Source organism: Leptidea sinapis, chromosome 35, assembly GCF_905404315.1.
Source record: "Leptidea sinapis chromosome 35, ilLepSina1.1, whole genome shotgun sequence".
Classification (NCBI taxonomy): Eukaryota; Metazoa; Arthropoda; class Insecta; order Lepidoptera; family Pieridae; genus Leptidea; species Leptidea sinapis.
Window position 1 is genome coordinate 6,903,761 of NC_066299.1, and position 23,777 is coordinate 6,927,537.

Consider the following 23,777-nt stretch of genomic DNA (forward strand, 5'->3'; position numbering starts at 1 on the left):
CCGGCTGAAATGATGAGAGGATATGGGGTGCGGATATTTTACATCTAATGGAATATATACTCGTAATATAACTAGTGACTACCCACTCGTCGCTCGCGTGTCTCCTGTATATGCATGCCAGGTTAAAGCATATGCAATTGTAGTTAAAACTTTAAAAGAAACTCCCATAAGTTCAAAAAGCACGCTACTTACAATGTTCTTGACATTAATTGTGCAAAACGAACTAGAACAAACCTCATTTTAAAAGTTACTTTTGATCCTGACCACCTACTCAACGATATAATATGCCTTTCTCATCAAGATCTTGCCAACGATATAATATGGAGGTCTACTGTAGTGGCAAAATATAATATATAATATGTAAGGAATCATAAATAAATAATAATTTTGAATTACAGATGTAGAGACTCTTCTAGGTGAACCTATACAGCAGTCAATCGCGTCAGAGAGTGGTATAGATCTGGTATTCGATTCATTAATGGACATAGTTCTAGGTACGTAAATATCTACTGTAATTATCAACTCTGTGTCCCTCGTTGACTATCATATAAATAAAAATATTAGGTTCTTTGTTTTTTTTTGCTTGTGACAAAAATCTATCTGTCTAATAATGATTAACGGCCGTTTTCAATAACATATCTATCCTTAGTTTAACTTACTAGAGCTAGACAAATATATCCTTTTACGCTTACTTACATTTCAATAACCTATTGACAGATAGCATTAGATATAACTATGGATAGATAAGATCTTGTCATTAAACGGTGACAGCAATGTATCCGTAACGTAAAAAATCTTAACTATCGTTGACTTTTCTGTCCTAATAAACTTATCGACGGGAACTCATCCGTACACGCTGTCTGTCAATGGGACGATGTATAGCTAACCAGCGATAGAAGTTAGTATGGAAATTGCAACAGTGAACTGGCTATAAAAATGACTTATCGAGAATATTGGGACAGCTTCAGATTATTGACAGGTAATTACTGACAGTAGAAAATAGTAATTTATCTCTATCTGTAGATATTATATTGGGAACAGCCGCAAGTTGAACTAAGGATAGATAGGTTATTGAAAACAGCCGTAAGACTTTAAAAAAGGGAAGTCCTTATTTGATCTCATATTTATATTTTTAATTAACTATTCACCAATCACTGAACATAGACTAGTTAGTTATTTTTTATCGGGTGGTCAATCTTCTGTTAATACAAGTCTATTAACGTAAACTCTATTTGATTATTTTCAGAAACCAAAGATATATCCACAAAAATAGCATCATTACGAAACTACACATTAAAAGCGAGGAGTTTATCATCAACGGCTTCTGACAAAATCCAAGAACTGGCGCGGCAGATAAATAATCTGAAGAGAGTGTGTGCTGTTAAAGATATTCCTCTGTGTGACACGATTAATACGAACTCATTGAAGTTACAGATGAAGTTTGATTCGGTGAGTACGAATTATAGACTTAAATAATTTATACGTCTAGATAGAGTCTCTTGCTGTTAGACAACCGATAAAAACCACCACCAGTGAGACTTCTTTGCACAGGCTGCCGGTTAGTTTATGGGTACCATAACTTAAACTAATTATGTTTCAAGGTGAGGAGCAGAATTGTAGTGCCGCTTAGAATTTTTGGGTTTTTCAAGAATACTGAGCGGCAATGCATTGTAATGGGCAGGGCGTATCAATTATCATCAGCTGAACGCCCCTTGCTTTCATAAAAATTAATAAAAATTAATTAAAGAATATATAAAAATGAATTAAACATTCAAGAAAATCATTGCTTGTCTCGTCCCTTATGTTCATGAAAAAAACAGGACAGGTTTAATACTTTAGTGTCCATGACAAGCTTCCTCTTACACTCGAGATTTGTATGGCCGTTTGTGAGTACCGTTGCATTGCTCAAAATAGAGGTTAACTCTTAACTCTATTTTTTTTTCTAAGCTGTGATAATCTATCTAAACGTATTAATGATCTAAGCGTGAGGGTGATTCTTTGGTATTATATCTTTTGGAAGACAGTTATATAATTGTGCTTCTTAAAACGTCAAAATATTAAATTTTCCGTATTAAGTCCGTATTTTTGGTAGTATAAAACCGTCGCCGTATCGACTTGCATATTTAGTTCAATTTTCTTAACTCTATGTTTAATACGATTGTATTGCATGAACAGAATATTAAATACTGTCCATAAGAAATCCATCATTTACCATCCATCCAATTACCATCGTGCAAAATATAATACTGCAAATTATTTAATACTCTTGTGAAAGAAACAATTTTTTTAAATTTGAATTTCGACTATTTTCAAAGTCGCTATCTTTGCTCTGATTTATGTTGTAGGGTTTTAGTAATACTTAGTACGTAAGTATCCATCCTTACTCTGTGGTAATATCTACTCTGTGATGAAAGATGAAGAAGAATGAAATTCATTCCAAAGCTTGATTGTACGTGGAAGAAAGTTCCTTGAAAACCGCACTGTGAAGAAACACATCCCGATGATGTGGATGGTATTCTAATTTGAGGCGTGTAACTCTTTTAAATGCGTTTACCCCCTTTTTGAAGGTTCCATGGATCGGTTATTGAAATAACAAATCTTTGAAATGGATTCAAATATCAATTTAAAAGCCGGTTTCTTGACCCCGGCAAATTAAATAGAAAATTGGTTAGTACTTTAAAAAATAACAAATTGTTTAGATCTGAAATAGCGACATTCTCAAGTCAATTTCCTTACATGCATATATTGGGGTTGAGCAGGTTATCAAATGTAAAGTAGATCCTGTAGATGAAGCCACAACCTAAGGGTTGAACAAGACATACAAGATTTATCAACGATACGTCATTCCAATGGTTGATTTGTGGAAGAGCGCTCGCATGGAACGTGACAGGTCGCGGGTTTGAATCCCGCATCGTTCAAAAATTTTGTTTTCAAATTAAATTTGTATATATTTGTATGGTAAAGCAATTATGTGGTTTTATGAAACCACGATGTAACCTGGCTAAGGTTGTTTTATTACATTATTATTTTATTTTATTTTAAAGCATAATATATGTAAATTTGATTTATTTCTTTCGATTATTACGCTGATATTAATATGTTTTATTTAATACGTGGTTATCTATCTGTACTCTGTACTCTTCTACAAACTAAGACAGTCCCAAAATACACAATATGATCACATATTATTGAATCACTTTCTGTAATTATAAATAGCTAAATATCAATAACAGATTTTAATAAAATTTTAACTCCATATTATGCAAATGCAAGTCGAACAAGAATAAATTGTAAAACTAATATTCAAATCTAGAATGAAAGCATATCCGTTTCAGATCCTGCAGGAACCACAATTACTTGAGCTACGAACCCTGGGCGTAGATAACCTGACGGAAGCAATATCAAAGGCCAGACAGGAGTTCCAGACATTACCTTCTGCAATATTAGCTCAAACGGAAATTATTAGGGAAGGTAACTTATAAGAAGCTAAGTATAAGTATAACAAGTAAGGTAACTTAGAAGATTTTAACAGTCAACACAGTGCATATTATACAGTATTGATAAGTGTTTTCCTATCGAAAGACCATTATAAAAACCTATTGCTGATTCGTGTATTTATTTGTAAATGTGTTTGTACCACTAATTATAAGTTGGTCACATAGTTCTTAATCCACGTTTTAACACCATTATTTACATGTTTTACCAGTGGGTGGTTCCTTTGCACAGGATACCGATTAGATTATGGGTACCATAACGGCGCCTATTTCTGCCCTGAAGCAGTAATGTGTTAGCATTACTGTGTTTCGGTCTGGAGGGTGCTGTTGCTAGTGAAATTACTGTGCAAATATGACTTAACATCCTATGTCCCAAGGTAAGGAGCGCAGTTGTAGTGCCGCTCAGAAATTTTGGGTCTTCAAGAATCCTGAGCGGCACTGCATTGTAATAGGCAGAGCGTATCAATAACCATCAGCTGTACGTCCTGCTCGTGTTGTCCCTTATTTTCATAAAAACACCATACATGGAAAATTAATATTCTATGCTGTGAAATGTTGCTATTAAATGTACAGTTCAAACGAATATTAAGGTATTTTAATAGCAAGCAGATTGAAACTTTTATTTTGAGCATTGGGACTTACAAAAATTGTGCTGTGCGACTATAACTGTCACAGAACACTATTATATCTGTTCTATGGTATTTGTGAATGTGACCAAAAGCAAAATGACAAAACAAACGGAATTAATAAATTGAAAAATATTGTGAAACTTTGTAGCTCTTTTGTTAGTAATGCTTTTTCGTTCTTGAGATATTTATACTGTTTGATATTTAAATTTTGAAGTGAAAACTTTCTTAGGCATTAGCCGCATTTGAGATGGGGATAAGAAATGCTCGTACCACGCATTTGATATTAGATAGGGATTTGAAACTCGAACCAGTTAGGGCATTTCAATATGACCGCGAAAAAAAAGTTTCTTCTACAAATATATTCAAAAAGTGCATAATATTATAATTTGCATGATTTACTCCTATTACTTAAGTGAAAAATAGAGCCCTTAATCTGTTAAAATCATATTTAAGCAAAAGAGTTCAGATAGTCGATGTAAATGGCAAACGGTCTTCGGGTAAACCTGTGGGAATAGGTGTTCCACAGGGTTTGATTCTCGGTCCTTTCTTGTTTTTTATATACATTAACGATCTATCGTTTGTAGTAGATAATAGCCATGAGATTCTATTGTTTGCTGATGATACTTCACTTATTTTTAAAGTGAAGCGATAGGAATTTGAAACTCGAATCAGTATGGCCACTAAAATATGACCGCCGACAAAAAGTTTATTTTACAAATATATTCAAAAAGTACATAATATTATAGTTTGCACGATTTATTTTTAAATTGTATTTTCTATTGTAACCGAAGCAACAGCAAAATCTTAAAATTCACAGTACAAACTGTACAAGACGTCCAGCTCAAAAGTGCACTTGTGACCACATTAAAAGAGTTAACGCAATGAGATATCTTGGAATAGTCGTTGACGAAACATTAAGTTTCAGAGATCACGTTGCTGCTGTCTCAACTCGTTTACGAATATTGGTATACACCATTAAATTGCTTCGAGAGTCCGCTGAGCTTTCATTATTAAAAAGCATCTATTTAGCCCTCGGACAATCAATCATAAATTACTGCATTCTAGCCTGGGAGGTACAAATTCCACCAACCTCATAAAATTGGAAAGAGCGCAAAGAGCTGTGTTAAAAGCTTTGAGGAAACCGATTAGATACCCAACGAATGGTTTGTACAGCGACGCTCAGGTACTCAGTGTTCGAAAGCTGTACCTGATAAGAGTGGCGATGCATGTCCACAAAACAGCTCTGAACTCAAAAGAATACAACACATTGCTTAAAAACCGAGTTTACAAATTGCCTGTTACTAATGTCAAAACTGCATTTGCATGTCGCTTTCCAACCTTTTTGTACCCCCGTATTTATAATAAACTGGTCCAGCTATGTAAATTTAAAGAACACTCCATCTTCAAGGCTAAAGAGCTTCTATCAAAATATTTAATACAACTATCCTATATGGAAACTGAAAATCTTCTTAAGGTACAATCCTAAAAAAATACACACAACACATATACACAATAAACACACTTTCATACACACAACACATATACACATATACACACAATTAATACTTGTATAGTTATTACTGTTAGTTTATTTCTTTTATGATTAGTAAAATTTTAGTAATCAGCTTGTTGTCACTAGCCGCTTGTATATCTTTATTTTCTGTTAATTCTACTATCCACGAGACAGGCAACGCCTAGTGTGGGGGTCAGTATAAAATGTTAATTTGTATATGAAAAGTGCGAAATAAATGATTTTGATTTTTTTTTTGAAGTTATAAAAATTTGCCCCTATCAGTCTTTATTGGTCGTACGCTGCGAAAAGTATTGATGATTCATATAAATCTCAGCGGGGTAACATAACAGATCTCATTTACTTTCTGATTGCCCAAGGGAGCACGCCATCTTCAAACTTCCCAAAACAAGTCCATCCATCAATATAGGCAATAAACTTTAGTGTCATTTACCGACTTCAAAAAGGAGGAGGTTCTCAATTCGATTGGTATATTTTTAAGTACTTAGTTTGTGCTGAGATTTAAGATCCAATTTACGTTCTTTAGTTTGATGCGGTATAATTGCCATTTGGTAACACAAGTTGGCCGAGTTGTTTTCATTTTATAAACATTTTTGTTTACGTGGACGAAATTTTAGTTCATGTACGGCTTTTTAGGAGTTTTCATTTAGCTTGATTATATATAATTAATCCTTAAGACCTATCAATAGGTATAATACAAGTAATATTTTTTTATTGATATTAAGGGTATAAGGTTTGCATAATCAAATTAAATCTTTAATTTTTTTTTATTGTTTTTAATATTTGAAGTCGGTTTTCTTAAACGTAGTCTTTTTTATATTTTCAGACATTCTTCGCGATATTGAGATACGTCGTCAAATGGTACACAGGTCTGCTAAAGTGTTGAAAAATATTGTTCGTCATTTAACGTCTGGTCTCCACAGCCTGGCCAGGAGACTGGAAGGTGGGCTCGACAGGCTCGAGCGGTACGACTTCTGGAGATGGGTCACTATGTTAGGTAAAATATTTTTTGCATATCCTTCTTCTTGGTCGGATTCTTCATTTCTGAAGATCACGTCCGTAATTTAAGGCTTTCGTAAGGTTATTCACTAAAGCCCTCCACTCCTTTCAGTCCTCGGCCTTCCTTATTGCGGTCGTTAGTGGTAGGACAGTGAGTGACTTGATCTGGTCCGACCAGCGGCTGGCTGATCGTCCGCCTGGTCTTTGGCCCTCCACCTTGCCTATTTTTGGCATCGAATAACAATCAAATGTTCAGAGCTTATGGCCGCTGTGACAGATAGAAACTTAGAAAAAAATAAAGTTTGTCAGAGAGGAATTGAGAGAAGTTATATTGGGCTAAGGCTAAGAGACAAAACTAACATTAGAATAAGAAAGAAAACCAGAGCAAAAGATGTAGCCTTATATTTTCTACGTTTAAAATGGAAATGAGCTGGACTTATACAAAGAAAAAAAGACGAAACACGGTCCAAAGTAGTAATGAACTGATATCCTATGGAAACGAAATCGAGGCAGGCTGATAATAAGAAATGAAGCGATGACGTAGTAGAAGCAGCAGGAAAGATGTGGATAAGAATTGCAAGAATGAGTGGAAATTAATGGTGGAGGCTTTTACCTCAAAAGGCGGTCCTGATATCGAAAATAATGACTAACAATACTAACAAAATACTTTTATTTAAAACAATGAAAAACATTAACACATAATAATAAATACAATTTAAAAGTAAATGCCTAAATGTATTAATTTGGGTCTAAATACATAATTGGTGTGTAAGTGCGTCAGTTAAAAACAAAAAAAATGTTTGAGACAATTTCTGAATAAGGGTTGACTCGCCCCTCCATTCCAGGATCTTAATCTATGGGCAATCTAAAGAGCCTCGATCGTAGTTCGGTATTACTGGACACATTATCATTTTGTTCGATATAGATTATTAGATATTCGATCGAGTTCATTCAATTAGTAGAAAACACTTTTTAACCGACTTTAAAAAGGAGGAGGTTATCAATTCGATCAGTATTTTTTTCTATGTATGTACACCGATTACTCTGAGATTTATGATCCGATTTACGTAATTCTCCTTTTATACGATGCGAAATAGATAGCACATATAAATAATAGTATTTTATTAATATTAAAGGTAAAGGTTTGCAGAAGAGGTGTATTAAATTAAATTTTTAGTTATTTGATACTTTTGAGTTTTTGGAGTCGGTTTTTTTAAACGTAGTTTTTATTTTTCTAGGTTAACTTGCCCCTACTTTTCTACGTGAATAGATAACGGATCGCGCAAACGGCCCACCTGACATGTCATGACACTAGCAATATGAGTAGCAACGGATCACAAAATTACTTATGGCGTAGCATACTGTGATAGGCCTCCGATCCCATTGAAAATGTATATACAATAACTATTATATATAAGTATATATAGTATGTAGTAGTACTTTAACCTTTTTTTATCGAGGAGTAGGACAAACAAACGAGCGTACAGGTCACCTGGTGTTAAGTGATCATCGCCGCCCATATTCTGTTGCAACACCTGAGGAAACAGGAGCGGTGCCAGCCCTATGATTTTTGTAGTTGTTAAATCCTATTTTTTTAATACAACTTTGTGAGTTTATCTAACAGTTTAAATGTATGTTGTATTTATTATAAATATATGTATAGCTATATCCTATAAAGGTTGTTTAGTAGCATTATGTCAAGATATATGCAAATATAATCTCCTACACTTGGACTCTCCTAAGGTTACTTGGAAGAGAACGCTGAACAGAAATAAGGTCGCCTAATTGTACTACCATAACAGTTATATACAAATTAATATATTTTAAGTGCAATAAAGTAAACTTATTCATTAATTCACATTACACGTGATTTTGATATCTAAATAATAATATGTTTCGTGTGTCTGTATGGACAGACAACGAAAATAGTTCTAAAGTCCTGAGAAATAATTTAAAAATACTCATGTTCTTCTTTTACCTACCTTCAAGTTTAAAAAGAAAATCGCCAATACAATACATATACTATGTGTCATGAAAGGCCATGAAAGAAAAATCTCTCCACAAAAGAAAAACTATTTAACATCTCCTTCCTGTTTTAATGTATGGAAGCCAAACATAGCCTTTACCACAAAATACGACGAGAAAACAGGAAACAATAAATGCAATGGAAAGAAGTATGTTGAATGCGTAAAGGTCGGACAGAATAAAAAACCATGACATCAGAAAAAAGACGAAGGTCATAGACATAACATCCAAAATCAAAAGACTCAAATGAAAATGGGCAGGGCACATGATTAGAGGTTAAGAAATTGAGCAAAATTATGACACGATGGAACCCTAGATAAGGAAAAAAGAAAAGAGGCAGACCACAGAAAAGGTGGGATGATGATATAAGACAAGTAGCAGGAGTAACATGGAGTAGAATGGCCCAAGATAGGCAGGAATGAAAAATGTTTGAGGAGGTCTTTGCCGCTTGGCAAACAGACCTACATAAAATGATTAAGTATTAAAATATAATATATTATTAAGAATAGTTCAGCAACAGAAATATATTTGTAGTTTTAAGATCTTAATAGTTTGTAAATAGATACTAAGTAGGTCTGGATAAAGGGCTTTATTATTATTATCTGTGTGCATTACGCATTAATAAAAAATAACTCTACTTTTGTCTACAAAAACTTCCAAATTTCTTTTTACAAACATAAAAATATTTTTCAGGTTGTACTGTTGCATTTGCTTTTGTGACAATGTTAATATTCCTAGCGTTATTATGTGGTTGTGGAGACGCCAAGATCCACGCAAAAAGAACTCTGCAACTGTAAGTTAATGAATACTTAATTAAATTTGATATACGTTCACAAAAATCGTCACCTTTTTGCTCTTATTAGTGATTTTCATTATTATAACACTAGTGACAAGGAATTGCTTGTAAGTAGTTCTAGTAGGCTTCATAAGATACATAATAGCTTTAAGAGTAAATGTATTCACTTTTATAATAAAGTCCCAGCCACTGTTCAGTTATTATCTGTAAATAAATTTAAATGTTTTATTAAAAAATGGCTCTATTGTAAATCCTACTACTCCACAGCTGAATATCTAAGTGATCCGACAGCCTGGGACTAGAATATGATTATTTTATAGCAAAGGCTAAGACTGTACAATATTGTATAATTGATAAAAAGAGCGCAAAAAAAGAATGCTGTGAGAGTTTCTTGACATTTTCTTGCGCCCCTTCTTCTCTTTCAGAGCTCCATTTGTATTCGAAGCGGTAGTATTGTCTAGTATATTAGAAATGACATCAAAAGTAATTCTAAAGGAATCAATTGTGAGAAAATAAATGCCTTTTATGCCTTTTAAAATAATGTATAAATAGTCTTTATTTATTAACACGGCTTTACTTACGGCTTGTCGGAGTTGGTACCGACTAATTTTGGACCATTCGAAGATCTTTCATCAGGGTGAGTGTAGTGAGGTCGGGGTAGTGTTCCGTCTCAAACTGCGTACTTGCGCTTGCAATGCGCGGCTTGACATAGCGAGTGGGCACACCGATAAAATGTGAGTAAAACGGTGTGAATAAATAAAGTTTCAATGTCTTTCAAAAGTTTTAATAGTATAAATAGTCGTTGAACATTAAATTTTATTTCTAAGAAAACCCATTCTATCGAATATTATAAATATAAGATGAATTTGTTTGCTACGCTTTCACACCGAAACTTCTAAACCAATCACCATGACATTTCGCAGTCACATCTGACCTTTGAAATGGATTTCGAGCTCAGATTGTGATTATAACACTTAAAATAAACTTGAATAACATAATTAGTCTATACTAATATAAAAAAATTTAAGAATTGAAAATCACATTATTTTTCATGGTAGTCGGATTTGCAAAGTAAGTCAAAGAACAAAATGTTTATTATAAACGCCGCGGCCGCCGTAACGATGAGAAATATATTATGATAGTTTTGTATATATGCATACTGTAATATAGATTCGGAAGAAGCCGCGAATAACTACTAGTGTATATACAAGTTTGATCGAGCGTAAGGGTCACCTGGTGTTAAGTGATCACCGCCGTCCACATTCTCTTTCAACACCAGAGGAAATACAGGAGCGTTGTCGGCCTTTCAGGAAGGTGTACGCGCTTTTTTAAAGGTACCCATGTCATATCGTCACGGAAACAACGAACAAGGACCACAAGGTCCACAGTTTTGTAGTACGTGGAAGAAAGCTCCTTGAAAACCGCACTGTGGAGGAACGCCACTTATTATTATTTTTAATATTATTCTAATCACCGTGAAATTTTGAACGCAGTCAAATATAAGTCTGGCATAAATTAGATCTCTACTTCATGTATTTTTTCGCTGTCTTACAAATATTTACTTGAAACACGTAAGGTATATACAGGCCTGAGACGACTAGAGTGAATATGATACAGGATGTCTACTCGCAAAATCGACAACGATACATTCCGAACGATACGATAATACTCCGAATGTATCGCACCTACCCTACTCTAACTCTCTAACGCTCGTATTCGATATCGTTTATCGTAACAACATCGTAACCACAGACTATTATTTTGAAAAACCTTGAAAAACTAAATATTATCTGTGCTATGTCGCTGTTTAGTGTCAAAAGTCAAAACATAGTTTAGACGCTAAGGACCATGCCAGACTTTGCACCACCAATTTGGTATCATTTACACAAAATGTAAATATTCAAAAATTATGTAATGAATATAATATGACCACTTAAAATTTTATAAATAAAACAAAACTTGCAGATAATTAAATGTAAAAAAAAGTAACTCAACCCTTTTCGTCAACTTCCTATTTCTCAGGCGGCCATTTGCATTACTTTCTACGCATAAACGATCAATAAAATGACTTAAATTACTTGGTAGAAAAAAAATCCTGTTGAATAGTAAATCACATATAATTATTTTAATTTTATTTATTAAGTGTGTATATTGTATGGCAAATATATCTATACAGCTTGAAACGATAATAGAAACGACAGCCTAGAAGGTGTCGTTGAGATTATCGTAAAAGTGACGTTTAATTGTTTGCGAATTCGAATATTCGTCTCTGACATTTTCAAGTAGGAGTAGGGTTAGGACCGATAATATCTAAAAATGTTTCGTTCGTTCAATCATCGTTTCGACATTGAATACGATGTAACTAAGAGTAGGATTCGACACGACTAATGCCACGATATATCGAATATCGATTTTAGGAGTAGGCCCCCAGAACTGGCAACTTATCGTATTCTTTGTAGTTGCCTGTGAAAAGTTTGATGCAAAAGTAGCGAGCGTAATTAATATTATGAATATTATTTAAGGATCTAACTTCTATGTTTTCGATGTTTTTGACGAATATCGTATGATCATAGTCACTTTGAACTTTAATAACTACAAGCACGAAATATTTAAAAATACACCTTAAGTACTTAATATAGGATTCCTTTTCAAGCTATGCTCGTAATAGTATTTTAGTAATATTTTTTGTTCATGTTTTATTTATATTTCAGATCTTCGGTGTGGTTATCCCTGATCTCTCTGGTTCTATGGTGCGTAATATCCGTTACGTTTCTCATAGCTGGTCATGCGGAGGTAAATAATTCACCAAATCAACATTTCAATGATCCGTAACTTTACACATCCATAACTCACTTAATGTTTTTACATTATCATAAATATTTAAAGTTATCTATATCTTAATATTCCTAAAATAAATCTGGCAATTATTCCAGCTTTTTAGGTTAATTTAATTGGAAATCCAATCCATGGATTGTCTCAGTAAATGATCAGATTCCCACTGGAGCGTGTGATCGAAAAGTTTAATTAAAAGTAGGCTTTGCTTTATCATAATCGGATATCGAAAAATAGTTTTTTAGTAGAAGAGGACAAACAAACGTACACATCGGTCACACTCTCCTGCAAAACCAGAGAAATCAAAGGAGTGTTGTCGGCTATTTTTTTAAGGTACCCATGTCGTACCGTGGTCGTTAGACAAAAAATCCAGTTAGGCAGGTCCAATTTCGAGAAAGAGGTCACTCCTCAAATCCACCTCAGATGGGCAGCGTTCGGGAAGCTCCGTAAAATCTTCACGTCCCAAATATCTCAGTGTCTAAAGACGAACGTTTTTAACCTGTGTGTGTGTTGCCAGTGATGACTTACGGTACAGAGACGTGGTAACTATGATGATGATACTGTCGTATCGTCCTGGAAACACCGCGCAAGGAAGCTCATTCCACAGTATGAAGCTATCGTAATTTTAACATGTTTCAGTAAAAAAATAGGTTCTACCAGTGGGAGCCTATTTCTGCCGTGAAGCAGTAATGTATAAGCATTACTGTGTGTCAGTCTAAAGGGCGCCGGTAGCTAGTGAAATTACTAGGCAAATGAGACTGAACATCTCAAGGTGACGAGCCCATTTGTAGTGCCGCTCAGAATTTTTGGGGTTTTTCAAGAATCCTGAGCGGCACTGCATTGTAATGGGCGGGGCATATCAATCATCATCAGCTGAACGTCTTGCTCGTCTCGTTCCTTATTTTCATTAAAAGAAAAAAAAATAGAACTATGAAGCTACATCTAATTTTATAACGTATTACCTATAGCTTGAAAACTGATATAATTTTATACTTATAAATAGATACATTTAACATTTCTGAAACATGTAATTCTGCGCAAACGAAGTCGCGAGTACAAGCCGTTATATTATAAAATATGTAAAAGTGTCTCACCCGTCATAAAGTCACGAAGTAATACGTGAATTGCCTTTTCACAAAAATATTCAATTGCTAAAGTTTGTTCAACATTGTCGGATATTCAAATTATATTTAAGGCGTGAAATACCATTACCTCTGCTTATTTGCGAAAACTCTTATAACTTCTTTTATTGGAGTTTCTTATAACACAAAATGAAGGTGATATGACTTGATCGCATATTTTGATTACATCAGTTACAGTTTTATAATAATAATAAGGATATTTATTCAAGAGTATAGATTACATATTTAATGTAACCTTAAACTAATGTTATTAGTTAAATTATAATCTTGATCCCATCCGGGTATATACCTCCTCCATCTTAAATTTTTTGCTTTCTCCAGCCTGTTTTTACCTGCCACTGTAAGAAGGTCATCACTTCACCTCATTTTGGGTCTACCTCGGTATCTGTTACCTGAGGCACCACCCCATCTTGTCGCTTTTAAAGTCCATCTTTGGTCTGTCATCACACACACAGTTACAGTTTATGTATCTAAAATTTTCAAAAGTTATTCAACACAATTGTGAAGAAACTTATAAATGGTAATTATAACATTCATGGCCTTCTTAATGATACCACAACTTGGAAATGGAGCGACTGCCCCCAGGCTATTTAAATAAATAATTTTAACTGAATAACAAATACTGATAAAAGGAGATTGCCCATGGATAGAATCGTTAAAATCTTAGTTGTGTCAGAACTCTATGAAAACAGTAATTCATATTATTAACTTTATCAATATTATACGATATTACGAAATAACAAAATCTCGGGATAAAATCTGTGCGAAATAAGTCATTGATTTGATCATTTATATTGTGCCATCTTTGCCTTAACCAAAAATTACAAAAAAAAAACGTAAGCACTTAGCAGCGTGTTAACAAATTTGAAATTCCCATTTTTTGTGGTAATTCATTATCATATTGCTGTTAAATGCCCAGAATTATAAGTGATTTTTTAATGTAATTAAAAGTGTTAAAATCAAACTAAAAATTAAGCTCAATTTACTTATGGCACAATAAATTTGATAACAATACTAAGTTCCGTAGTCAGTTGGGCAATCTCCTATAAGTTAATATAAATTTACAGAAAATAAAAGAATTTACTTTTTATTTTATTTAATGAAAATTCATCAAGGTTCACCGATGTTATGAAAGCGACGTTCTAGCTTTAGATTATCATGATAGCTAGTCCAGCTAGCTAAAAATTCAGTTTACACACTCCCTAGAAAATCCTTATACATCTAAAAGTTATACAAGTTGTTCCAAATTTCAACGTCAAGCCGTAACGGACTATAGGACAGATGGTAAAAATTATCAAGAAAAATCAGTAAAAAACCATCCCATTTTCTTTAGAAATTATGGACATCAAACAAAAAAAAACTGATTTTCTCTTATTTTGTTAGACATAGTTTTAGGTCGTAGACTAAAACGTCTTCTTCACAATGAGGGTTTTTTTTAAATTTGCAATTACTTCAGTTAATAATTGAATGCAATGCACGAATATGATATTTGAATGCGACCACACTGATCAACTGTTGAAGATCAACTGGCTTGCTGATCGGTTTTGCTAAACACATAACACAGGAGGTTAAGTTGTCAGGAGGTAGAGAGAAACAACACTGTCTATGGAATTAAAGTAAAGTGGACTATGGTTTTAATATTTGTAACAATAATTAATAATTTTGATTTATTATATAACTTGTACTACATTAAATATCTTGATCTGCTTCTACTAAATGACTGAATACAACCGTACTAAGCCAGTGTATTGAACATTTTCAGATATTTATATGTCACGCGTTATGGGATTCTCCACAATACAGCACTTTATCTACCCTCTTAGACCGACCCTCGCCACTTTTACAACATAATGAGGGTATTTTCGATGCGTTGCTAAGAGAACTAGAAAATGTAACGATAGAAGTATCCGTGAAAGATGTCTTGAGGTCAGTATTTTATTTAATCATTGCTAAAAATGAAGTGAAGTTTTGGAGTAAGTTGAAATCACAGCAAAACAAAAACAAAATAATTATCCTAAAAAAGCTTGCCCCAATTAAAATTTTGTTCTGGCAACCCTTTGGGCCAATGCTCTTTTACAGTTGTACTTTTGTCCTCTCAAACATTACAATAATTAACCGCAGGGTGAAATATAAAATGTTTTCAGAAATGAAGTAACGAAATGATTCTTCTATCTCAGTTTATTTTAGAACAATAGCAGGTATCACAGTAATTATGACGTAACAGGTCATACATTAATGATAGTACGTAATATATGAAACAAATCTTCAAACGATGATAATTGAGCTGTGACGTCATTCATAATTCAGTTCTAATCTAGCTACATAATATATAAAAATAAAATTTGAAAACAAAATTTTATGAACGATGTGGGACTCGAACCCACAATCTCTGGCGTTCCGTGCGAGTGCTCTGCCATCTGAGCCAAGAGATTTACACCTATAATTGACGCATCTCGATATCTCTGAAACCATAAGACTTGAAATTTGATAGGAATATTCCTTTTGCCGAGTAGAGGAAAGATAAGAATTTTAAGAAATTCCACCCGCAAGAGTTTTTTTTTTATTATGAAACGAAAAACGTCGGTCAGGTCAGCTAGTTTGTAAAATATTTTTTCTTAAAATCATTTATTCTTGTATTATTTAATACGTCATTATGTGCATTATAGTATAACTGTGCCACCAGCTCTTTTAAAAAGTTCTAGTGTCCTCTTATTGGCTCTATTAATTTAGTAAAAAAGTGCTTACAGCTTCCAATGATCCGGAAAGCTCTTTCCCAAGCTTCATAGGTTTTCATTTTTAACGTGGAAGCCTAATTCTTTCTCAAATAATCGTCGAGCTGTTTTCTTATTATCTAAAACAAACGTAGACAAAATATATTAAATTTGTCGTATAAAGAACGCGACTAATGCATAAATGTATGAAATAGGAGCTTTTTATTTTTGTTTTATTAAATTCTTCTAGTTTTTAAGTTTAGACTACTAAATTACAATTACTAAATTGTTTTTAATGTTTAATTAGTCAATTTTATTCAGGCGATGTGACCCTCTTGAAGTCATGTGTCACGCGGGGGCCACAGAAGAAGCGATGCAACACATTTGTGTTGAAACACATGCTGACTAGCTTTCTTTTTTAACACCACACGTTCTTATATTTTTACGTTGTTTATTTTTTGTTATTTGTGTGTGTGTATCTATATAAGTTTTTCATTTTTTCAAATAGGTGTTATATTAACATTACAGCAGCATTTACGGAATACATTTTTACTAGTGAAATTACAGGGCGAATGAGACTTAACATCTTATGTCTCAAGGTGACGAGCGCAATTGTAGTGCTGTTCAAAATTTTTGGGGTTTTTCAAGAATACTGAACGGCACTACATTGTAATGGGCAGGGCGTATCAATTACCATCAGCTGACGTCCTGCTCGTCTCGTCCCTTATTATCATAAAAAAAATATTTGACCCGACGTTTATTAACCTTTCCAGAGTTTACTTTTTACGCAAAATCTAATGTAAAAACATAGTTACAATTACACGCATTTTAATCCTTTTAAAGGTGTTTTATTCAAAAGAGAATCTTATTAAATTCCAGGGACTGTGAAAGAAATAGGCCCGCTTATATAGTATTTCAATTAGACAAGATGCTTGATGTGAACAAGGAGACATCTTACTTCGAATGGGAGGAGCTCCAAGCCGACTTGAACAGATTGTCGAGCGCCATTGATGTCGGTTTCTTGAAGACTATTTCTGTTAATTTCAATCGTTTGCTGCAAGATATTCTTGTTGTTTCTGACGTTAATATGACTAAGTACAGGTATGTTCTAGCTCTGGCTAGTGTTATTAATAAACGCGAAGTAAAGTTATTCCAAATTTAATACTTTTTGCCTTTATCTTACCTTTGTCCCTATAGAATTTCATGACAATCTTTAAATGACACTAAAAAATATAGAATTCTAATACTCAACCTCGAATAATCTCGGTAATACTCGATTTAAAACCGCTTAGTTTAAGCCCATATGAATAAACTTTATTTATTTCTTTTTCTGTGTTTAACGACGTGGTACGTCGGTTTCCATTTGACGGTATTTAAAAAACATTATAAATCAATTTAAACAAATATTTCGTGCATTATTTAATGACACATAGGCTTACATATAGACAAATTGATCTGACATTGAAGCTGTACGGTAATAAATTGTCTATTCTCTAGTTGAAGCTAAGCCTTAATGGGCAGCAATATTAACTTTTATAAAAATATTTTTATGGCAATGCGATAAGTTTGTATTCCCGAGTTTTGAATGGATATGGACAGGAAAGCAGATCAATTGACTTATACTATATTTGTGCGATTTATTTGTATGCAAAGCTAAATCTGATTCATATTTTAACGAAGCCCCTCAACGTATTGTCCGCAAATGTAGACTGCAGATACTTGTGAGCGCAAGCAGGTACCATCTTATTGAATACGACATAATATGCAATTATTTTATGTGCTCAATGTAAGATGCTCAAAAATACATTCTTTGTTGTATGTTTTTTAAATGGCATCTGTCATAGTTATCATACCATCTGTCTACAGCAAATGTCGCTAAACTTCATAATGACAACTACCTATGACAAATACTATCTTGACTCATTTCAACCGCAGTCCTCCTGAAAACGTTATCTGAAAAGATCACGAAACTAGGGTTAACTAAACTAATAATAAAAAATTGTAACTTTACTTAAAAATGTACTTTGTACGCAAAATCTGATGTAAAATTAGTTACAATTACACGCATTTTAAACTTTTAAAAGTGTTTTATTTAAATGGTTGTTTTACTAAAGATCTATTGATAATAAAAGGTTCCTTACATAGATATAGATAGTCTAAAGTTTGAATTTTTTTTCCTAATTTCCATATTTAATGCTATAATCTATATAAGTCTATTAAATATCGCTGTCTCTATAACATAATATATTGATTATAATTCATTTTTTGTTGAATATTCCATTTTGTTTAAAGTACTTAGTAGTACTTAGTACTTAGTAGTACTTAAACTACTAAGTAGCTCAAATCTTATTATGTAATGAAAAAGAAAATCTATGAGTTTTTGGTTAATGTTAAGTATGAATTGTCAAACGAGCTCATTTTAAAATAATACTTGTTTATTATTTTTTTTTTATTTTTTTTTGGAATTTCAAACAGTTATATTCTTAAGTGTAAAATACATTGCTTATTTTTTAAATAATTGTAAGAAAAGGAGCAAAAATAACCTGTGATATAAATCTTAAAATGAATTGCTTCCTTTTTGTACCCCCACTGAGTAAGAATATGAACTTATGAACTGTTTTCTTGCAGATTAGAATTGGACGGTCCTGTGGTGGGTAAGGATATACCTTCACTTATGGATCAGTTGGAAAATATTGCAGCACAGGTCACTGACCTATCTACTGCTGGACGCTTAGAAACTTTAGGTATGTATGGAATTGTTTTTGATAACGTGAAAACTCAGTCAATTTGAAGCATAGAGTAAGGGTGTAGAAAGAATTGTATATTATATATGTGTGTGTTATAGTTAATGTTAGAAGATAAATTAATAAATAATAGTTAAAAAAAACTAAAAAGCACGCTTTATGTAAAATTCAACTAAAAATAATATAATATCATAATAATATCTTAAAACGCACGCCACGCTTTTTTACAATAAAATATATTTTTTTTTCACTATTTTCTATTTAAATTTATTTTCTATTTTTTAGTTGAATTTTATATAAAGCGTGCTTTTTAGTTTTTTTTAACTATTTTTATTTTTCATTTTTTAGTTAAAATTTTTCTATAAAAGCGTATTTCTAAAACTATTATGTACTTTAACATCAATTCCTGCCTTATCGACTATAGATGAAAATTATATAAATTAACAAAAAATCATATTTTGCAAATTGAAAAATTTTATCAAATTAGTGTAATGTCATCGGTCCTCGATAAATCTACAACGTTTGAACGAAATCTAGCCATTTAAAGTGGGTCAAAATCGCGCCCAAAGAAGTCGGTTACAAACATACAAACATACAGGTGAAGCTAATATAAAGCGTATAAAAATAGCTTTACCCAGATGTACACAGTACTAACCAAACGCCTGAGGTAAGGTGCAAAATTAGGTCACGTGCAAAATAAATACACGTATAATATTATTTATTTTTTTATGAATATGAGGGACTAGACGAGCAGGACGTTCAGCTGATGGTAATTGATACGCCCTGCCCATTACAATGCAGTGCCGCTCAGGATTCTTGAAAATCCCCAAAAAATTCTGAGTGGCACTGCGACTGCGCTCGTCACCTTGACACATAAGATGTTAAGTCTCATTTGCCCAGTAATGTCACTAGCTACGGCGGAAATACAACTAGGTCTACCTAATCTATTCGAATTTTTATGCATTACAAAATACCTACACATCGCAGTATAGCCGTCACCCGACATTAAGACTCTTGCTTGTAATTAGAAAACCACCCCACGTTTATTCATATTTTACACTTTCACACAAATTATCTTGATCCAAATCAGGCATAGTTTGCACTATGTGTGGTACATACTTACAAACATATTTACATTTAAACGTCTTGACTTGGAAGCAAATATTTATAATCAATATATACTAGTTTTTACCTGCTGAGACTCAAACCCGATACACCTGACTTGGGGCAGTAAAGTCCTCGTATGGCAACCACGTACCGGAAGACACAGTGTTGGTAGGCCTCCCACAAGATAGACCGACGATCTGGTCAAGATCACCGGAATACGTTGGATCAGGGCAGCCCAGGACCGATCGTCATGGGAATTTTTGCAGGAGGCTTTTGTCCAGCAGTGGACGTCTTCCGGCTGATGATAATGCTGACACATGACTTATGTCAGTATCACTAACTACTAGGCCATATGGACCATCAAGTTCACAACGAAACCCTTGTTTTGTTTCAGCATCAAGAACACAAAAATTACATTCGATGAACATTAAACCGCTGGAACAACTTAGAGCCAACTTAGTGTTCAGACTTACGGAGCTAGAATTACAATTGATCCCATTTAGAAGGAAATTGAACATTTCGCTGAGCCACATTCACACCGCTCAGTTTTATATAAATAATCAAGGGGATTTCATTGCCCAGAAAGTAAGTATTAAATTGCATGGAAATGAGAATTTTATGTCTCAAAGCTTTTAAAGTGAAACTTTTATTACATCGCCTCAAATTTTTGAAATTAATACTTCTTCAGCCGTGTTGAGTACTTTTTGGTAGGGGAAAATCTTATGGGTTCCCGTCACCGACATACTCATGACTGGCGCACGCGATTAATAAATAATAAATAAAAATATATGGTAAGACTCGTGATATCGTTTCACCGAAATTCTTAAAGCAGAATATCTGTAGCTATACAGCTGCCGTATTGTGCAATATTAGTGCTGTGTATATCTTATAATTAAATATGAATGGATTTAGTGAAAAGTTCAATGTGTACAACCTGTGCATTGTTGAAATAGTGTTTTTAATGTTTACTTAATGGTAATATCTGAAGCAGAGAATATCTTAAATGTTTTGTTACAACAGTGATAACCCCTTAAGTGGTATTTTTCAACCTAAATAAATAAATATATTTTTTGATCTCCTACTCTCTTGTATGACTAGAGGAATCACAAATGCATTGCTGGCAGAAATATATGAAGATAAAATAAACTCTCTTAACCGATATTTTGATTCTTTAAAAAATATAAAATCATCAAAAAGAGATAAAGGCTACAATACGTTTTATTCCTGTAATAACCATTATATTTATATGTTTTAATTTATTCAATTACAGAAAGTTTCAATGTTCGTGTCCCGGTTAGTGTCCCATACGGCGGGTTGGCGCACTCACGTTCTGACGTCAGCAGGAAACCACGCCGGGAAATGTCGTCCGCTGTATACTGTTTATGCAGCTCTTCGATCTCTCTTGTGTACTAAATATGTCGCCTCTCTTGTATGTTTTTACTTCTTTTTTACTTCTTCTTTCTTTTACTAATTATCTTTATAAGATGGCAAGTCCCTGGAAAGTATTAATTAATAACTATACTAGAGGCCAATAGCTCTTGTGCTGGCCTTTCAGAAAGAAAGCTTTTATTTATACACACACACAAATAATAAAAAATGAAACAATTTTACGTGTGGTGTTTAAAAAACCACTCTGCGTGTGTTCCAACACATTGTGCCTCCGCGTGAAACATGACTTCAAGACTTAACCTCGCTTACTAATTTAAACAATAACACTATTTGTAATTTCAATTACTATATATAAATATATTTTACGTGAGAGTATGCCCTAAGCATTGACTAATTAAAAAGAACAACACGTACTCTTGATATTTGAGCAAGCAATAGGAAGCTATTCGCTAGACAGTCCGCTACTTACACACAAAAAAAGAAAAACGAAACTTAAGAATATTATATGAAGTAAAACTATCAACAAATATTATTGTGTTTCAGTCTAAAGAGCGCCGCAGCTAGTTAAGTTACGTGAGCGCAATTGTAGCGCCGCTCAGAAAATTTCGGGTTCTTCAAGAATCCTGAGCAGCACTGCATGTCATGGTCAGAGCATATCAATAACCATCAGTTAAACGTCCGGCTCGTCTTGTCCCTGTTGTTATAAAAAAAATAAAAAAACAAACTTTAGCTCCTACGGGATTTGAACTAGGGAACCCTAGTTCAGTAATCAGCTTCATGGTCACTGGGCTATTTGAGTCATGAGTTTATGAAATAAATAATAATAATAATGTGTAATATACTTATTTAATCATATTTGTTAATACTTAAATTGGTAATGCACTTTATAAGGTCACTGCGAAATTTCACAGACGCAGCCATGTATGTCTTTCTTAATTAGTAAGTCGAAACGAAATAATTATGAATACGAATTTATTTATGATTACAAAAATGTACAGAATTTGTTATTTTTTAAAGTGGTATCTTTTCATAAAGTGATCACTTCTGGGATTAATTACACAAATAAAATTTGAAAGTAAAATTTTATGAACCCGCGATTTCTCACGTGCGAGCGCTCTAACCAACTGAGTTGATAAAATCTTGTATGCTTTGTTCTGAAGCCACAACCTGAGAGAGGTCGCGGGTTCAAGTCCCGCATCGTTCATAAAATTTTGTTTTCAAATTTTATTTGAGTAATTACAAAATGATTTATATTCTAAAATAATACATAATTTGTAGCATGGCTGGTGGTTTTGTGGCGTTCTTCTGGGTTTGTTCTGGTGCACAGCTCTAACACCACTTTGTGTTAAATTATGGAGATCGTTTGGGAGGAATTTGAGATCGTTGGAGTCAATGAACCTTACGAGTTTGAGGTATGTACATACATTTCTCTCTATATTTTATTTCTTATTACTACTTACAACTTCAAGATCCATTATTTTCTATGATTAACTGACAACTGTAACTGTATTTTTTCATTATTTTTTTCTATAAAAGTTATATTCTTATTAGCACAAGACCCTTCCAGTATCCTTGAAAACGTGCTCTGAAAAATTACAAATCGACGGGTTAGCTAAAATAATAATTAAAATGTAACTTTTACGCAAAATGTAATGTTAAAACACAGTTACAATTACCCGCGATTTAATCGTTTAGAAAGTGTTTTATTTTAAATTCTTTAATCAACTCAAAGATTCAAACACCATTTGATAGCCTATTTTTGCTTTATATAAGATGGAAAATTAACAGTGCAATTGATGACAGTATAATGAACTTTTTTTCATAAAAAAATACTTGCTTAGAAGATTTTACCATACAGCTTAGAAACCGTTTATGTGGCATGTGACCGTTTATATAGGTCACTTCACAGCCTGATAATGCGTGCCCAGTTCTGATCTGTCAATATGTGTGTTAGCTAATTGTTAGCTAGTGTAATATTAATTGCTAATTGTTACTAAGGAGCTTATGCCAAGCATTGCTGACTGTTTACAACTTTTCAATCAAAATTGGTGACAGTAACAGTTTACATTCGCTTTCTTTTTTTATTTTGCCGTATCTCTTGTTCATGTTCTTCTCTTTGGCACGCTCTGTCTAGATGCAATTATATTGTTAGTCTATGGTTTGAAATGCGAAGTATTTGCACGGGTCACCTCGTATCATCATCATCAGACGTCCACTGCTTGACAAAGACCTCCCCCTAAAGATTTCCACATTCTACTCGGTGTAAAGAATATTCCTACCAAATTTCAAGTCTTTAGCTCTAATGGTTCCAGAGATATCATGATGAGTGACTATATACGTGGAAATCTCTTATATATATAGATAAATAATTCAATAAT

The 23,777-nt window shown here is 33.3% G+C and overlaps 2 protein-coding genes across 4 annotated transcripts in view; both read left to right on the forward strand.

The window, feature by feature from the left end:
• LOC126975257 (cuticle protein 16.5-like) overlaps window positions 1–23,777 on the forward strand; it is a 351,637-nt gene that overhangs the window by 260,824 nt on the left and 67,036 nt on the right. The gene's annotated exons all lie outside the window — the stretch shown is intronic.
• Window positions 1–23,777, forward strand: part of LOC126975192 (prominin-1-A) — a 60,754-nt gene that overhangs the window by 33,804 nt on the left and 3,173 nt on the right. The window contains exons 5-16 of the mRNA XM_050822958.1: window positions 399–494; window positions 1,247–1,449; window positions 3,336–3,471; window positions 6,481–6,651; window positions 9,372–9,471; window positions 12,186–12,267; window positions 15,211–15,374; window positions 17,039–17,260; window positions 18,788–18,903; window positions 20,405–20,595; window positions 21,281–21,439; window positions 22,678–22,811. Coding sequence (XP_050678915.1) covers window positions 399–494; window positions 1,247–1,449; window positions 3,336–3,471; window positions 6,481–6,651; window positions 9,372–9,471; window positions 12,186–12,267; window positions 15,211–15,374; window positions 17,039–17,260; window positions 18,788–18,903; window positions 20,405–20,595; window positions 21,281–21,439; window positions 22,678–22,811 — 1,774 coding nt within the window. The remainder of the gene's footprint in view (window positions 1–398; window positions 495–1,246; window positions 1,450–3,335; window positions 3,472–6,480; window positions 6,652–9,371; window positions 9,472–12,185; window positions 12,268–15,210; window positions 15,375–17,038; window positions 17,261–18,787; window positions 18,904–20,404; window positions 20,596–21,280; window positions 21,440–22,677; window positions 22,812–23,777) is intronic.